Below are 17,309 nucleotides of genomic sequence, written 5' to 3'. Positions count from 1 at the left end.
ATGAAAATGTTCTGAAATTAGATAGTGGTGACAGTTGCAGAACTTCGTCAATATACTAAAAACCAGTGATTTGTACACTTTCAGAGGTGACTTTTATGGTATATGAATTATACTTAACTTTTTTAAAAGGTAAAAATGTCAGTGCAGATTTTACAGGAGAGAAATTAGTTACAGGAAAATGCCACCATAAGTAGGTTTCAAAGAACCGAGTCACACGAAATATACGCTTGCATTGCTACAAGGTGAATGAAAATCAATGTGAATTATAGAGAAAGAGAGGGAGAGGGAGAAATAGGAAGGAAGGAAGAAAAGTGTAAGAACAAAGATTAGTAAGATGATTACTAAACCATCAAGCTTTCCTTGCACTAAACAAGCCCCAAATGATCACAAGGCAGTTAATTCCTAATTGCAAGCCCCAGCCCCCAGAAAAAAACCCAGATAAGGAGGCAAGGGCCGTTATCAATCCAATTACACCTAAATTTGCTTTACTGCAGGATATATTATTATTGGGTTTTACTCCATGTGTGTTAATAGAGGAATATTTAAAAGGGGGGGAAAAAGTGGTTAAAATCCTGTTCCCCTACATGGAAGGGAAAAACAAGAAGAAACAGTTCTCGCCCAAGGTCACTGACCGTGACCTTGTCCAAGTTACCAGCAACTTAATGTGTCTCTGTGCCTTGACTTACCCAGCTGTGAAAGAAAAACACTAATAACACATCTCTGCTACATAGGGTGATGTAAGGGGTAATTAGTGCTCTTAAGGTTCTTGGTGATCTTTATATTTGAGACAGCCTGCTATTATGACGAAGCCTTAAGGAACACCTTCTCTCCAGCAGTCAAGACCTGATTCTATTTAAAGACGTAATTTAATGAGATTTGTTGCAAAACCAAATGGAATGCTTGATCCATTACTTCGCTTTTTTCGCTTCATAAGCTTGTGTGATAAATGCACATTCCTATAATTGTTTAACTTGGTGCTTTAATCATATTAAATAACTGAATTTTTGAAAATGAAAAAATGCTAAACTGTCTCATCCAATCCTTCACTTTTAGAGGCATTAGAAGATGAGGAATTAGAATATGCCCAAAGCCAAGCATGAAGGCTGGAGCTGCCCACCCCATGGGAGTTGTGGTTCTTTATTTTTGTCTCTCTGCCAGCGAACACAGTGCTTGGCACATAAACACCATGCATCATCTTGGCGTTCTGGAGGCCAGGAAACTGAACTTGGTCACAGCGGGGCTGCATTCCACCGGCAGGTTCAAGGGGAGAGTGTTTCCAGGCCTTTTCCAACATCCAGAAGCCTCCTGCATTCCTCGGCTCACAAGCTCGCATCACTTCAACCTCTGCTGATGTCCTCACATCTCTACTTCTGACTCTCCACCTGCTGTTACAAAGACCCTGTGATGACTTCAGACTCATCCAAACAATCCAGGATAATCCCCCCATCTCCAGACCCTTAACTGAATCACACCTCTGAAGTCCCTTTTGTCAGGTAAGCTCCTTTTGCCCTATTCACAGGATCCAGAGGTAGACATTCCAAGGGGGCCTATTATTCTGTCTATCCCAACATGTATGAAGTAAAAACCAAGAAGAAAATTACCCCACCATGTCCCCCAACATTTAAGAGTCTCCAGGCCAGGATGAGAAAGACACAAGGGACAGTGATTACTTTGGGAGAGAAACTGGGTGGCCAAGGACAGGGTGGGAGAAATTTCTCTTACTTGCTTAACTAACATCTACATGCTGACGTCTACATGACATGGCCAGGCACAGTCTCATTGTTTCCAGCTATTAGTTCATTGAGCCCATAAAAACAGACTAGACTATTTTACCATTGTTAAAAACTCAGCATAGACAGCGTAAGTGACTTGCACAACCAAATCCATCCAGTTAATAAATGGGTAAGCCTGGAGTCAAGGCTTGAGCAAGTCTGGCTACTTGCTCTTAACTACCATTTCTAAACAGCTTAGAGGGACTTACCTATCACAGTTTAACTTTTTATCCTGCTGGAATTTCACACCATGCCCATATATGTATTAAAGATCTGAAAAACTAAAGATATAGCCATGACAGAGCTGTCTCTAGAAGTAAGAGCTAAAAACAAGATGTCCATACTTGGTTCTTCCTGAGTCCAATTCCTCCCTGGGGAAGAATTAAGTCAGGAACATAATTCATTTGCAAAGAAGGGGAACAAAACTGGAAATGCAGACAAGCACCATTTGGCAATCAGTACTTGTAACATCCACAGGAAGGGTCAGACCTTTTTTTCCCCTCATGTGTAAACGGCTATATGTTTCCTCTTTCCGATAATAGCTAACAGCTTCACAGAACTGCTGCCTCACAGAGATCTGGCTCACTCTACATGCACAGGTGACTGCATTTGATCCAGTCATTCCAAAGTCTCAAATGGCTATTTTAAAAGTGACATATCTAACAGAAATTACATGCCCTGTTCTTTAGAGAAATTCTGTAGATTTTAACCTGAAAAATGAATTTGCATACCATGTTAGGAGAGAGAAAATAGGACTGGTTCTACTCAAAATGCTGGCAAATTTAATTTACCAACTTCTCCCTCAGCTCCAACATTGCCTCATCCTCAGGGCTACAGGCACCTCTTCACCCCCAGCTGTCCTGATACCAGGCTAGTCAAACCTCTAAAGGGGATCTGCGAGGACCACACCATTAGTGGACATAGCATTACAGTGCTGAGGAGTACTTTGCTTTTATAGGAACCAACAGTAATTCACTTGTTCTTTCTTTCCCCCCAAAACATGTATTTGAGTCTGTATTTTACAAGGGACTTCTGATCATTAAAAACAACACTGTGCAAGCCAAAGGAACGAAGCTCTAAGAGTGAAATAATAAAGCCAATATGCAGAAGGTAAGAGTATCTACTCTGGAAGGATTTCAAGCCACACTTTGGTGCTCCTTAAGTGACCAGACAAACGCTCTGTATTTTCTGTAAGGCAGGGAAAAGTAAGGCCAATACTTGCTCCTTTCTCCACTTACTTGCCATGATATATTTGTTATAAATTCCAGGAATTCAGGGTTGTATACAATCTGGTCCCAATAGACTTTACAATGTTATTTCCCATTCGCACAGAGCCAGGTGGCCTCTGCTCTGGGCTGTGTCCCAGGCCACACACTCTATGGAACGCCCTCCCAGCTCCCACCACACACCTCCCAGTCCACAAAATGCCCATCTGACCCATCTGAGTTTGGCACTCAGACCAAACACTCACCTTCCTCCAGTCCTCACACCTCTCTCTTTGGACTCCTTTGCTCAAAATTAACAGAAGATCAGTGTTTGGAATTCTACCTCTGAACTGGACCTCTAAGTCTCTTCATTGAAAAGCTTTTTTTTTTTTTTAACGTGAACTATTATCTAAAAGTATTGTACTTTTTCTCCTCAACTATAAGCGCCTTGAGGGTAGAAAATAATGTCTGACTCATTGTTATATACCTGCAATGTTTTATGTTATTGTTTATTTGTTAAATAAACAAGTGAATAAACAAATGAATGGATATGAGAAAATGAAAACAAATTCCCCAACAACATTAGGCTTTATAAGGAGATTAGCACCCAAGGACCCTAGTTACTGCTAACAGAAAGCTACATTGCTCACTCCCGCTAATAAAACTGAAAACTGTCTTCAGCACCATTGGAAGAAACTATGAACTCGGAGACCAAAGTTCTCTGTGTCCTGGTAAAATCAGTACTTCCCACTCAGATTTTTAAGAAAATTTTTACATGCACCCACCATCTTTAGAAACTTGAGTATGTTCTGACATCCGGGTATCTGGGGTGTCAGCCAGACAGACCTGGTAATAGTATTTTCACACACAAACAGGGCATTTTCTGAGCTCAATGTTGTTAGTCATCCTAAACCAGTCTATGGAAGCCGAAATGCCCTCACTCTCATAAACAGGAAATAAGCGGGTTTGCCACATCAGAGCTGGCTCTATAATTCTTCCCCTGGTGGAAAGCTGTATAACGGATACATACATTCCCAGGGGCAATTCACTCCAAAGAGCAAATTTGCATCTAAGTGGCTTCTGGTAGCTTGACAGTCTACACTACTTATATAGCAATTTAAAAAGGGACTGATTCAAAGTAGGGTGGGGAATTAAAAAAAGAGCCTCAGGCTGCAATTAGCTTCATCATCCTGTGAGAAGCATTGGCTGGGTTGACATTATCTACATGGAAGGAGGAACATAGGTCTTTTCTATTTTGTCTCCTGTTAAATATACCCCAACCCTAATGAGGCCAAATGAATAGCTGTTTATAGATGGAGAATACATGAATGCCACATCAAATTCAATGTTTACATAAAGACTTTATTCAGGAAGTCTATGCCCAATAAGACACTCTTAAAAGCTACTGAAATGTTTCAAAAGATGGCATACACTGGAAAAGGGACTTTTCAATATAAATCAGAAACAGCAATAACAGGAAGCCAGTATCAACAGGGCTGGCATGTCCGATGACTTCAATGGTGGCCTTGTTGGCTCAAAAATAACAGTGACTTATCTGGGGAATTCCAGCGGTAAAACTAATTCTCTGTATAAGAAGTCTTTCCAGATGATATTACTGTTCAAGTCAAAAACAGCCTCTAGACATTTCTTCTCTCTCTCTCTCCCTCTACTGTGGATAACCAGAACAAAAATTCAAACCCTTACCGGCAGGAATCAGTCATTCAACCCTAAGGATACAACGGAACCTAGTACTGAGCACCCAACACTTCTCAGGGTATCCCTGCCCATTCCACTCTTCACAGCATCATGGGAATATCACAGCAAAGCCAGTGACTGATGGAAGTTCTCTAGTTCTCAGTGTATCAATCCACTGATTGAGGACTGTCTCCCAAGGGTGAGCTGAGACCCAATAAGGGGAACTAACAAACCAGTCTGCTGCCTCCTGAGTGCGCTGAGGACTGGCTCGGGGCTGGGGGCATGGGATCCCCGAATGAGAATACCAACACACAGGTACAAGTGTAGTCATTTTTGGGAACTTTATATACATTTATCTCATTTAATCCTCAAGACCTGGGCACAGAGGGGTTCAGGAAAGGAGGGGGTCGTACTGCTGGGGAGCAGACCACATCCTTCAGGCCACTGGCCTTGGCAGTGTGAGCGAGCCCTGGTCCAGCCTGAAGGGGGCTCTCTGGCCACAGGACCCAGGAATTTGAATTTCCACAAGGTCTTAAAGTGAGTCTTAAACACTGTTAAGTCTGAGAACCACTTCCCTAAACACTATACACATCATGAGTGTCAAGAAGGCCACCAGGATGCTTCTTTTCTAGAAAAGCATGAAACCTGAACAGAAACTCTATTATTTCCCAAGTTTCATGGGACAGTCTCATGTACATATGCATGCCAAGTCACTTCAGTCGTGTCTGACCTTTGCAACCCTATGTACCGTAGCCCAGGCTCCTCTGTCTATGGGATTCTCCAGGCAGGAATACTGGACAGGGTTGCCATGCCCTCCTCTAAGGCAATATTCCCAACCCCGGGATCAAATCCATATCTTGTATGTGTCCTGCGTTGCCAGGCAGGTTCTCTACCACTACTGCCCACTTGGGAAGCCTATATATATAAAGAAGGTTTTTTATTTTTTTCCCCAGCTCAAACCTGATCAAGAGACTAAAGCTAAATTTAGTACATATATTCTGGATACCTGAATCACACCTCAAGTAGACAGGAAGTTCTGAACTCACGTTGCTTACCCCAGGGCCTCCCGTATTTCAAGTACCCAGAAAGGTTCAGTGAATATTCAGCCCAGACAGTTAAAATATACCCAGAACAGTTGCTTAGGGAGACTTCTTCCTCCACTTTCTGATGTTCTTTCAGTTTCCATTAACAAAAACAAAGGCAGGTCTTCCCTTCCAGAGAGCCCGCTGTGTGGTTTTTATTAACAAGCAAAAGACTGGTTTCTTGGGGAAACAAAACAGTTTCCTTTGAGTGCCAGGCTGCCTCTGGCAACGCTGGGAGCAAGCGAAATTTAGGGAAAGGCAGACTCTGAAATGACCACTCTTCAGTAACACTCAAAGTTGTATGAAAAATTGTTTTTCAAAATCATTTAAATTACTTTATGTGTGTAATTTAAAAACTTAAGCATAAAAAATGGGACTACTGTTTCCTAATTCATCACCAAGGCAAGTCAAGGTAACCTGTAACGAGACAGCGAGCTCACGGTGGGGAAGGGGATGGGAGACCCCCGTGTTCAGACTTCCTACCCCCAAGGAGCCGGGCTGGAGGTGCAGAGACTCAGACTGGCTCAGGCTCACGGCAGCCCCATGGGCCAAAATAAGCCTCGTCGTCCAGATGAGGAATCCAGGTTCAGAGTCCTCATTTGAGCTCCCCCAGACGCAGAGCCCAAGCCAAGTTGTGGGTACAGAAGCTTATCTAGAAGGTGATCCCAGGAAGCCCAAGTGAGGGACAGCGGCCAGCAAGAGGGCAGAAAGCGTGTGAAAGGCGTGAGATAAGAAACCGACTGCCCTTGTATCTGGAAGAACTGTGGGGCGCACCCCAGAACCGTCTCAGCAGTGGACAGGGAGGCTGGGGTATCATCCACCGACATCCACCCCTCCCTGGCTGAGCGCTGCCCCCAAGGTCACATAACCTGTAAAGGGCAGGCCCAAACTCAAGCCCAGATGGGGTGGGACTCAAAGCCTGAGTGCCTGTCACCTAGCCACTCAGCCCACCCCCACCCCACCCCTATCACCCCAACCCCATCACCCCCACCATCACCCCCACCCCCATCATCCCCACCACCCCTACCCCATCCCCCATTACCCCACCACCACCCCATCACCCCCACCCCACCCCCATCACCCCCACCACCCCTACCCCATCCCCCATTACCCCACCACCACCCCATCACCCCCATCACACCCACCCCACCCCCATCATCACCCCCACCCCACTCCCCCACCCTGATCACCACACCACCCCCACCTTACATTTCCACAAACACGACTTCTCATGTCAGGCTCAGCTAACAAGTTGCCTCTTTTTCCTCCTCTCTCCCCTCCCTTAATTTCTTCTCCCCCAACCTTCAAAACAGACAGGCTTCCCTTGGAGACATTCACTCACAGGCATTTAACTTTCTTCGCAGGCTACACAGCTACTTCAAAAAAGACAATAAACCAAGGGGGAAGGGTGGTGGAGGAGGGATGGATTGGGAGTCTGGGATTAGCAGATGCTCCCACTACCATACATAGGATGGATAATCAACAAACAGCTCAGGGAGCTATACTCAGCATCCTGTGATAAACCACAAAGGAAAAGAACCTAAGAAAGAAGGTACGTATGTATATGACTGAGTCACTTTGCCAACACAGTATTGTAAATCCACTGTAATTCAATTAAAAAAAATCAGAAATTGATGGGGGTGGGGGAATAAATTCCATATTTGCCAAGCCTTTGGGAAAGCAGCCCCTCATGGCTGTTTTGTTTCCAACACAAGCGCATTACTGTGGAGCAGTGGAGGGGAAAGACAGAGGATCCCTGGGGAGCAGTCTCAGCCCCAAGGAGCACAGTCTCACCAGGAAACAGGGTGGTGATAAACCATCCAAGGAAGGATAAGGAGAGATATACGCTGCAGCCGCGGGGGCACCTGGAGCAAGACCGACAAGCACTGCCACAGTCTGGACACTCACTGGAAGGACGGATGCTGAGGCAGAAGCTTCAGCACTTGGTACCTGATGTGAAGAGCCGACTCATTGGAAAAGACCCTGATACTGGGAAAGATGAGGGCAGGAGAAGGGTCACAGAGGATGAGACGGTTGGACGGCATCACCGACTCAATGGACATGAGTCGGAGTAAACTCCGGGAGATGGTGAAGGACAGGGAAGCCTGGCATGCTGCAGTCCATGGGGTTGCAGAGTCGGACACGACTGAGCGACTGAACAACAACAGTCTGACTAAGCTAAGGCACCTGTGCACACAGACATGGGTGTCCTTAGTTACACAGCTGTAGCCTGTAAGAAGGGGTCCCTAGGCAGGTACTTAACGACCACCTAACATATCCAAGCCCTCTTCTTATGCTGTATCCTTGCACCAAAAGAAAAAGTAAAAAAACAAGATTAACTGACCTGCTTGATTTTCAACTGGTAGGGGAGGGGGAAAAAAGGAGTCAAATTTGGCCTCTTTTGCTGCTTTCTGTAGAAATCCATTCCGGCAAGTACCAAAAGTTATCATAGACTCCGCAGTGATTTCTTATTATGATAAAATACAGAGAGAGATAACAGGCCGTGAATGTATCCCTCAAGAATAATGAGTCCAACGAATGGACACACCATGTCTTGTGTGGAACACAGGCCTGTAAAGCAGCCCAGGGGGACTTGAATGGCATCCCTAAGATAACCAGGTAATTAATTAGCTCCATCACATTTTTGGTTTTATGACACTGACTTTTATATGCCAATAGTCAATGTAATGGCATTTTAAATTGGAGGGAAATCTCTAGAGAGGAGGAAAAGGCAGTATATACCTTATTGAATCACAAATCTTACCATCTGATGTTTTAATACCAAAATGACCTAATAAACCTGCTTTATAATTAAATCGATCTTAACAACTTCTGTGTTTTTTTATTCATTTTTGGTGATCATGCAGAGATTTCCATTAGAAATCTGTTATGATTGTAATTAAGAATAAAAATGACTGCATGTGCTTGTCATGCTCAGTCGCCTGCGGGTGCTTGGCAGGCTCCCTCCCAGGTACAGAAGGGACCACCGGCTTTCAGTGTGAGCTGGAGTCTCTCATTTACCAGACTGTAAAAATACGAAATGTGTACCAATAATAGGCCCAGGAAGTCAAACCTTCAAATAACTGCCTCAAATGGAAATCTCACCTTTAAAAAAGTAAACTGGCATACAATTTTTTCATTTTCAAAAAATGAAAAAATTACAAAATTTTAAAATTCATGACCTATGTGAAAAATTTGCCATTTATTGAAAAAGTAGTACTCAACCAAACAGATTAAGAACTGAATTGCATGAACTGTTCTTAAAACCCAATAAATGACTGCAAAATGCTTTTGCCTTACACTCAACTAAACAGAAAAATCAACTTCGGCATTTATGTTGGCTTTTGTCTCCCTGAATAACCAAATAATTACGACACTAAATATCATGGGTGATTTTTTTTTTTTAAGACTGTAATTTTAAGGAATATTACTTTGTGCAAAAACAATTATTTTCTATTTTCACTAAAAGTGTTATAATTACTAAAATGCATGGAATTCTGTATCAAATCAGTTTGCTTGGCATCTGTGTTCTTCCCGTAAGAAATGAGAAAATATTCTTTGAACAGAGCTAAATAATCTCAGTTTGCAAGCAAACACAGCCTAAAAATAATATCTGGTGATACCAGCCGTGAAGAAAGGGAGAAATAACAGAACCTTACCATTTGCCGTATCCTTTTTAAAGTGATCCAGGAATTCCTCCAGAAGTTGGGACTGGTTAGGAGGGGGCAGCAGACCCTTCTGGTCCCGGGAGAACAGGTCACTGTCTGACCAGGAAGAACACAGAGTCGCTTTTGTGTCCGGTGGCCTGGCAATCAGAGTGAGCCCGACACTCTTCTCAGAAAACAGAGCCTCCATCTGCTTGAGGTCAAGATCAGACACGGCTTCCCCATTTAAGGTCATGATTTCATTGCCCTTTCTCAACCCTGAGGAGGAGGAAGGGGACACAGAGGAAGAAGAGAGATGACTGAGAGGAATATTTTAAGATGAAAGACGATTGCAAATTCGACCCGCTTAGTGTTCTCAAGGGCTCTTCTGTTGCTACCTTCAAAGATAGCACCAAACCCTGTAGGAATCAGATTCCACTGATAACAAATTTCAACTCTCTCAAGACTAGCATTAGAAGAAATAGTTTAAGAGTCACTCAATTTAATTAGTCCTCTAAGTGATGTTCAATGTGCTGGGAAATAACCTTTGGTGTGTCTGCCTGCCTGGCTGGCCCTCACCGTCTCTTTCTCCATCTACCTGGACACGTGCACAGGTACTCTGTATATATACTGTCTCTTTCAAAACCACACGCACAAACTCTCTCACTGTATACCCATATACGTGTGTGTGTGTGTGTGTACATATGCCTTGGCATTCAAAATCACTTTCTTTAAAATTCTAGGAGAAACTGTTTTCTGACAAAATCATGAGCAAATTTCACTAGCCAGACTGCACTGCACAGAATTAAGAGAGAAGAGAGATACCGCCTGCCACACGGACCTTCCCCATACGCCAGGCCGTCAGGGAGGACGTCACTTATAAAGATGCGGCTGAGATGCTGGTGCTCGTCCACCTGAGCAGTCACTGCAAACCCTAGGAAGAAAAATAAAAGGAGGAAACAAGTCTAAGTTCCTGACACTAAGTATTTCCTTGACCATCTACATATTCCTGACATTATACATAAGCAGGATATGTAGAAAGGCTAAACGACAGCTATTTTGAAAGCACAGATATCTAGGAAGGGCAGAAAAGGGGGAGAGTGTATCAGATCTAAAGGTTTAGGACTTTATGCTACATGAAAAAGTCAGCCCCAGTAGACAAAGGACTACAGGATTCCACTTCTCTGAGGTACTAGAGCAGTCAGATTTAAAGAGACAGAAAATAAAAGAGTGGTTGCCAGAGGCTGTGGAAGAGGAGAGAATGGGAAGTTACTGTTTTACAAGAGTCCCAGTTTTGCAAGATAAAAACATTTCTGGAACTAGGTGATGTTAATGGTTGCACAACAGTATGAATGTATTTAATGGCGCTGAGTTGTCATTTTAACCTGTCTTAACTGCTATGAAGGGAAATTATGATACGTGGTGTTGATTTTCAGTCACTAAGTCATGTCCAACTCTGCAACTCCACGGACTCCAGCATGCCAGGCTTCCCTGTCCTTCACCATCTGCCGGAGTTTGTTCAAACTCAGTGATGCCATCCAACCATCTCATCCTCTGTCACCCCTTCTCCTCCTGCCTTCAATCTTTCCCAGCAGCAGGGTCTTTTGCAATGAGTAGACTTTGCATCAAGTGGCCAAAGTATTGGAGCTTCAGCATCAGCACTTTCAATGAATATTCAGGACTGATTTCCTTTAGGATTGATTGGTTTGATCTCCTTGCTGTCCAAAGAACTCTCAAGAGTCTTCTCCAGCACCATGGATAGAAAGCATCAACTCTTCGGTGCTCAGCCTTCTTTAGGGTCCAACTCTCACATCTATACATGACTACGGGAAAAACCTTCGCTTTGACTAGATGGACTTTTGTCAGTGAAGTGATGTCTCTGCTTTTTAATATGCTCTCTAGGTTTGTCATACCTTTTCTTCCAAGGAGCACGTGTCTTAATTTCATGGCTGCAGTCCCCATCTGCAGTGATTTTGGAGCTCCCCAAAACAAAGTCTGTCACAGCTTCCACTGTTTCCTCATTTGCCATGAAGTGAATGAGTAGCCACCCATTCCCTTTCCCCAGGGGATCTTCCCAACCCAGGGATCAAACCTGGATCTCCCGCATTGCAGGCAGATTCTTTATCATGTGAGCCACCAGGGAAGCCCTATATTATGTGTATTTTGCCACAATTTAATTTTTTTTTTTAAATTGAGATCAAAAAAGTCTTATTAAAATAAATTAAGTTCACTTCAATATAATATTTGTTAAGAAACAACTCTGTATGGAGCTAGGCACTTTGAGCAGGTGGAAAAATACTTGAGTGGATACTTCTTGCCCTAAATAGGATTGCATGGGACACCCAGGTGAGATGGCCCTTCTCTGAATGTGTCTCCCTCCATCCTCCAAAAGTGCCCTCATCTGTGATTCCACGGTGGGAACACACATTTTCATGTCTTGGTCCCATAATCCTGGGAGGTCTTTGACAGCAGGAAGAAAGGCATGTCCCTTATTTCTTCTGTGCCTCACACAGAGCCTGGGAGATTATGGTCACCAAAGGGTATTTTTCCAAGTATCTCCCATCAGTCATTCAAATGCAAAGAAGACTGACCAAAGGAGACCTTGGAGAATAGAGTGAGACCAATAGAAACATAGACAAAATGCTCAGCGGCCTTGAGAGGAAAACCAACATAACATCTGGGGCCAGAGAGATGCCATAAAATTTAGAAACAAGGAACATCATTTTACCAAAAAACCCCAACAAATCATAAAAAGGAAATTTTTAACATATTACGATCAGGTTGTGTCATTTTAAGGGAAATAATTATATCAATATATCTAACAAGAAATAGTCTTTCTATGGAGATATCTACTGATCATTAACTGGCAGGCTACAGTCCATGGGATCACAAGAGTCCGATACAAGACTAAACCACAAGCACCATCATCTAATTATCAAGTTTCTCTGGAACAAGACAAAGCAAGAGACAGGAAGGAACTTTAAGATACGAGCACAGTTTATAAAGAGCCAAGTTTAAACACAGATGAACAGAAATGCAAGAATTAAATATTATGAAGTGATATGGATAATACTGACCCTTAATTATTAAACTGAAGGTAAAGCAATGGGTAAGGTTTCTTCAAGGAAGTGAGACCTTTAGTCAGCCTTTGAAGTACAAGTTGGATTTATACACTCAGAAAGAAGGGAATAAGGGAGGGGAAAAATGGGGGCCAGTTCAGGCAGGTGAAGCGCTAAGAGCAAAGAGGCGGAGATGAAAGAACTGTTACATGAATCATACGTTAATCAGCTAAGAACTGTGCCCAGCACACAATAAACTCATTGCGTGGTTGTTATCACCATCACTTCAAGTTTCCCTTCGGTTTTTACATTCGTTCCTCTTAAGTGTTTTGGCATTTCCCCCCAATAATAATACATATATTTTTAGTCTGCTAATATAAATTAATAGGCATGAGGGAAGAGAAAGGAAGCTCAGAATCTCTTGTCATAGTTTCTGAAAATGGGAAGAAAAGAATATTAGGTCCAAAGATACTGGGGCAAACCAGGCAAGGATGGACCAGACGGTTCTCTGATGAGTACGTTCCTCCTCCTTACCGAAGTCAGACACACCCCCGGTCTTTGTCAGCTGCACATCATACACGCTTAGTGGAAAGACTTCTATCTCATCATAAACCTACAAAAGGGAAGACCCGCAAAATCAGAGGATCTGAAGTCACAGTATCTTGCAAATTTATTTTGATTGTTTCCAAGCTAAATGCCAATTTAAACAGAATTTTTTCCCCCGAATGACACTATTTTTTTTAATTAAGGGGCCATGGATGGGTTTCCTTGGCCCATGGATCGGTCCCTTACCAAAGCCGAAGAACACTCACCTGGTCCTGCATATATTCGTAGGGTGCAGGAATACAGTACTCAACGTTCTCGTCCACTAACTTCCGAAGTTGTAGGCCATAATGGCTGGGTTCCAACTGCCTCATCTAGGGAGAAAAAGACAGCTATTCAGATGTTAAATGTTCTTTCTAAATGCACCATTGTTCACTAAAAATAAAAGTGGAAATTTCTTTTAAAAATATCTTCTATAATATGCTGAGTTTAAGTATATACAAGAGCTCAAGTTTCAGTGTGCAAAAAAGAAAAAAGGGAAATTATTTTTAAGAAGATTTTCTCTAAATGATACCACTTATCACTAAAAGCAAGAGATGTATTTTGAAGCAGTGATGGTGGTCAGAACTGCTCTCTTTTAATAGACAGGTACCTAAATTTAAATTGTTTCCTGTTACTAAAGTAATTTGTGAAATGTCAACCATCTCATACTCTGCAGACTTCAGAATTACGATTTCCTGTTCCAACCATTTTTCACAAGGAAAAGGTATATATAAATATATATACACACACATAAATATATATATACACCCACACATTCTGTCTCAGACACATTTTCAACAATGAGAAATTATCTCAAGCCTATGTTCTAACTGGATCTAACTCACCCACTACATCTGACCTCCTCTATCAGAATATTTACCAACTTGATATTATTGTTACTGAATAATATTATTGACTGCCTGAATAATCACCTGACATAATGGAGCAAAAGAAAATTAAATTCATTAACAGTATAAGCTGCATATACAAATATCTGGAATCCTAGGGCGTAAGTCAAAGTGAAAAAGGAGGACTAAAATGAAAGATTATCTAATAAGCATTTGTGGTAAAGAGCTACCAAACTCGACATTTTTTTAACCATTTCGTATGTTTGCATTTTCTCTGAAAACTTAAAAATATTTCAGCTCTACTGCGCCATCTGGTGGTCTGAAAGCATATTATCTGATGCTGCTGAGTCGGTTTCATGGATCTCAGAGGGCTCTCTTGAAAATATATCATAAACTTTCTTCTCAGAAATAAAACCCAGTTTGAATAATGAATGAAACACCATCTCATAACAATCTCCATGAAGCAACTGTGAGTGGTATTGAGTGACTCATTTAATCCGGAGAAACTTGATAAAACTAGCATCAAATCAAACCACCGCAAAGTTCATGCCACTTTCTCACAGAATACCATCTATAAGTACCTTAAATAACAAAAGAGACTTCATAATTATCCCAGATACAAAGGTGTATATACAGAATTTCAGTAAAATAGCTGAAGTTCTTCATGAAGGCATTGGGCCATGACTCAACTTATTCCTCTAAAACATGGAGAAAGAGAATGCTATAATGAATATGTTAATTAACAAATTTGTTCCTTCCTGTAGAAAGTGAGGTCTTCAACACCACCCAAATTAAGCAGGCAAAGGAGGGCAACATTAATGATTATCCCATTCAGAAGTGTATTTCTACAGCAAAATCCACTACCTTGCAGGCCAGAGTCAGAACATCTTCTACCCTGGTTTCCGGCTTGACCATCACAGTCACGGCTTGACGATCCTGAAAGTGAACGTCAACCTGGCTCTCCCACGTGCCGTCTCGGGGAACGCCATCCACTGCTGACCCGTATAAGTGTAGCAGGTCATCCACCTGTTTTGAGGTCCCAAAAGAAAGGGTGGGCTTGACGAGCAAATGAGGGAGGCCGTGGGAAAATGCCCCTGAGTTTAGAGTTAGCACTTTTGCGCTCCTCACATCTAGGGCTTCTCATGACCCTCTGGGGCAGACAAGCCTGGAGTTTCCTCATTTGTTTAACCCACACGCAACTGACGCCTGGGGAGGCTGACTGGAGTCCATCAACTCCTCCTCCTGTGTACTAGCCACTTTGCCTCTTAGCCCAAGTTAGCACAATGCAGTCAAAGAAGGGCTGCTCAGTACCCACTCTTACTGCTCTAGAATTGTCCAGATGACCAGGAACTCCATGAAGTCTATGTCTAAGCCACGATCCCAGTGAATTTCAGATACACTCGGCCATGGCCTCTGACGCCTGCCTGCATACTAACCATGAACTGCACTTAATCCAAGCATGTTTCTCTTCTTTCTACTTGTTTTTAAAAATTACCCCCTAATCCTGGACTAAGTGTTTTTCCATCTTCAGCTAGACACTCATTCAGAAATCATCCCCAAACATACCATGTTTCAGAAGGTTTTCCCAAGGAAGCTTTGTTTCCTAAACTTCACCCTCACAGTAACTCCATGACCTCATGCTAATATGTTCTTCTATGATTCATAAATAAAAATAGTTAACATTAAATATTAAGCAACTCAGAAATGTTCCCTTCTGGTTAGGCTCTCATATTAGTCTGGTAGTAAAGACAAGACTTGAGGATTTGAAATCAAAAGACTGAGGTTCAAGTCACACCACTTAAGAAGCAGTAGGGCAGGGCTTTCCTGTGTTCAACCTCACCTCCTATTTTGTAAACCGGGATGTTATTAATACAACACAACTGCTTAAGTTTACCAATCAATAATACAAATTTTGTGAAAAGAAATCATATATGTGAAAACACCTCACACACCAGAAAATGTTACACACAGATTCATCATCAATACATCACGTATACCCCACCTATCATACATGAGAGTTGTCAATGACAGGTTTTTTACTTTGAATTTCACGCATTTAAAACACACGCACATACACACACAAGATTCCCCTATGTACTAAGTCGCTTCAGTCGTGTCTGACTCTTCACAACCCCATGGACTACAGCCCACCAGGCTCCTCTGTCCATGGGATTCTCCAGGTAAGAATACTGAAGTGGGTTGCCATGCCCTTCTCCAAGATTCCCCTATACCATAGGATTAAAATACTAGAATATGTACAGTAATTAAAAAAAAACAAAAACAGATTTAGGCAAAGGGAAGAATCAATTTTCCTGTGCTGTCTTTTTAAATGTGGTACTCATCTTTGAAGTGACATTTCTGGCTCTGTCACTTCCTGTATATTTTCCTGGAAAGATGGTCACAGCCCAGAATGCACATGAACACACTTGCCAAAGAAAAAGACAGCGAGCAAGAGAGAGAGAGAAGCAGATGCCCAGAGCCAAGGACTCAGGCAAGCAGCACGGACCCCTGTGTCCCCTGCAGGGTCACATCTCACGTGGGTCCCATTTTCTTCTGAGGTTAAGCCTCAGGCACTTCCGTCCACCTAAGCAGGAATTTCAACCAGGGGCATCAGCAATGAGCAGGTACTGGCTCAAAGGCACAGGCCCCGCCTCTCCAACAACGCATGCTCAGAATCAAACCAAAACCCCGGCAGAGGTCACTGTGGAGTAAGAAACCACAAGGAGCCAGGACCTGGGGACGTGAGCCCATGCTGACTGCTGCCGCACAGCAATTCAGGGCTGTACTTTCAGAGCAGAGCCGGGAAAACCTGATGGAGGATGACAAGCTGAGGGAGGGACACGGGAACGCAAATCCACAACTACCCTCCCCTCATCCAGAGAGACCTCACAACTCCTCGCCAGTTCACTCACCACTCACAGCCCTCTGAGGCAGGCGCTGTCCCAACTCTCTAACAGTGAAAAGAGGGGGGCTCAGAAAATTCTAGAAACTTGCCCCAGCTCCCACATAGAGCTACGACTGACATACTGTGGGAATTTGAACCCTGGACCCCAGTGTGAGCCTGGGCTCCCACCACTGCTCTATAGGAACATCAGCCTGGCAGTTAGTCACCTCTCACAAAAGGGACAAGGGCCAGCTGTCTGATTCCTTTTGGTTACTCCACGAGGCACACCATGTTCTGGCTCCCCCAACTCCCCACATGAGCACTCTCCTGCCTCCAGACCCGGATGACCTCCACTTCTTTCGCCTGCTTTACCCTCCCCAGAGCTCCTGTCCTGAATTCACATATATCCTTCAACCTTATTTCAAGTGCTACCCTCTTTCTTAGGAAGTCTCCCATGCCCTCCCCCAATACCAATTCCACTCAGTTAGATGTGTCTACACTCTGATGTCCCTGCAGTGAAGTCCAGCCAGCTTGA

The 17,309-nt window shown here is 43.1% G+C and overlaps 1 protein-coding gene across 5 annotated transcripts in view; it reads right to left on the bottom strand.

Annotated features, from left to right (window-relative positions):
- The window catches only part of TIAM2 (TIAM Rac1 associated GEF 2), a 239,432-nt gene that overhangs the window by 61,211 nt on the left and 160,912 nt on the right, over positions 1-17,309 (bottom strand). For 3 of the 5 annotated variants that reach the window (XM_061428385.1, XM_061428386.1, XM_061428387.1), the window contains 5 exons: positions 14,755-14,916; positions 13,270-13,374; positions 12,992-13,070; positions 10,240-10,332; positions 9,414-9,677 (listed from right to left, as the gene is read on the bottom strand). In XM_061428385.1, coding sequence (XP_061284369.1) covers positions 9,414-9,677; positions 10,240-10,332; positions 12,992-13,070; positions 13,270-13,374; positions 14,755-14,916 — 703 coding nt within the window. Of the gene's footprint in view, positions 1-9,413; positions 9,678-10,239; positions 10,333-12,991; positions 13,071-13,269; positions 13,375-14,754; positions 14,917-17,309 lie in introns of those variants that run through there. The other 2 variants (XM_061428388.1, XM_061428389.1) reach the window with 2 other exon arrangements.

The sequence above is a fragment of the Bos javanicus genome, chromosome 9 (genome assembly GCF_032452875.1).
Source record: "Bos javanicus breed banteng chromosome 9, ARS-OSU_banteng_1.0, whole genome shotgun sequence".
NCBI classification, from domain to species: Eukaryota; Metazoa; Chordata; class Mammalia; order Artiodactyla; family Bovidae; genus Bos; species Bos javanicus.
The sequence above is the reverse complement of the archived record's forward strand: the minus strand, read 5'-3'. Positions and strand labels throughout refer to the sequence as shown.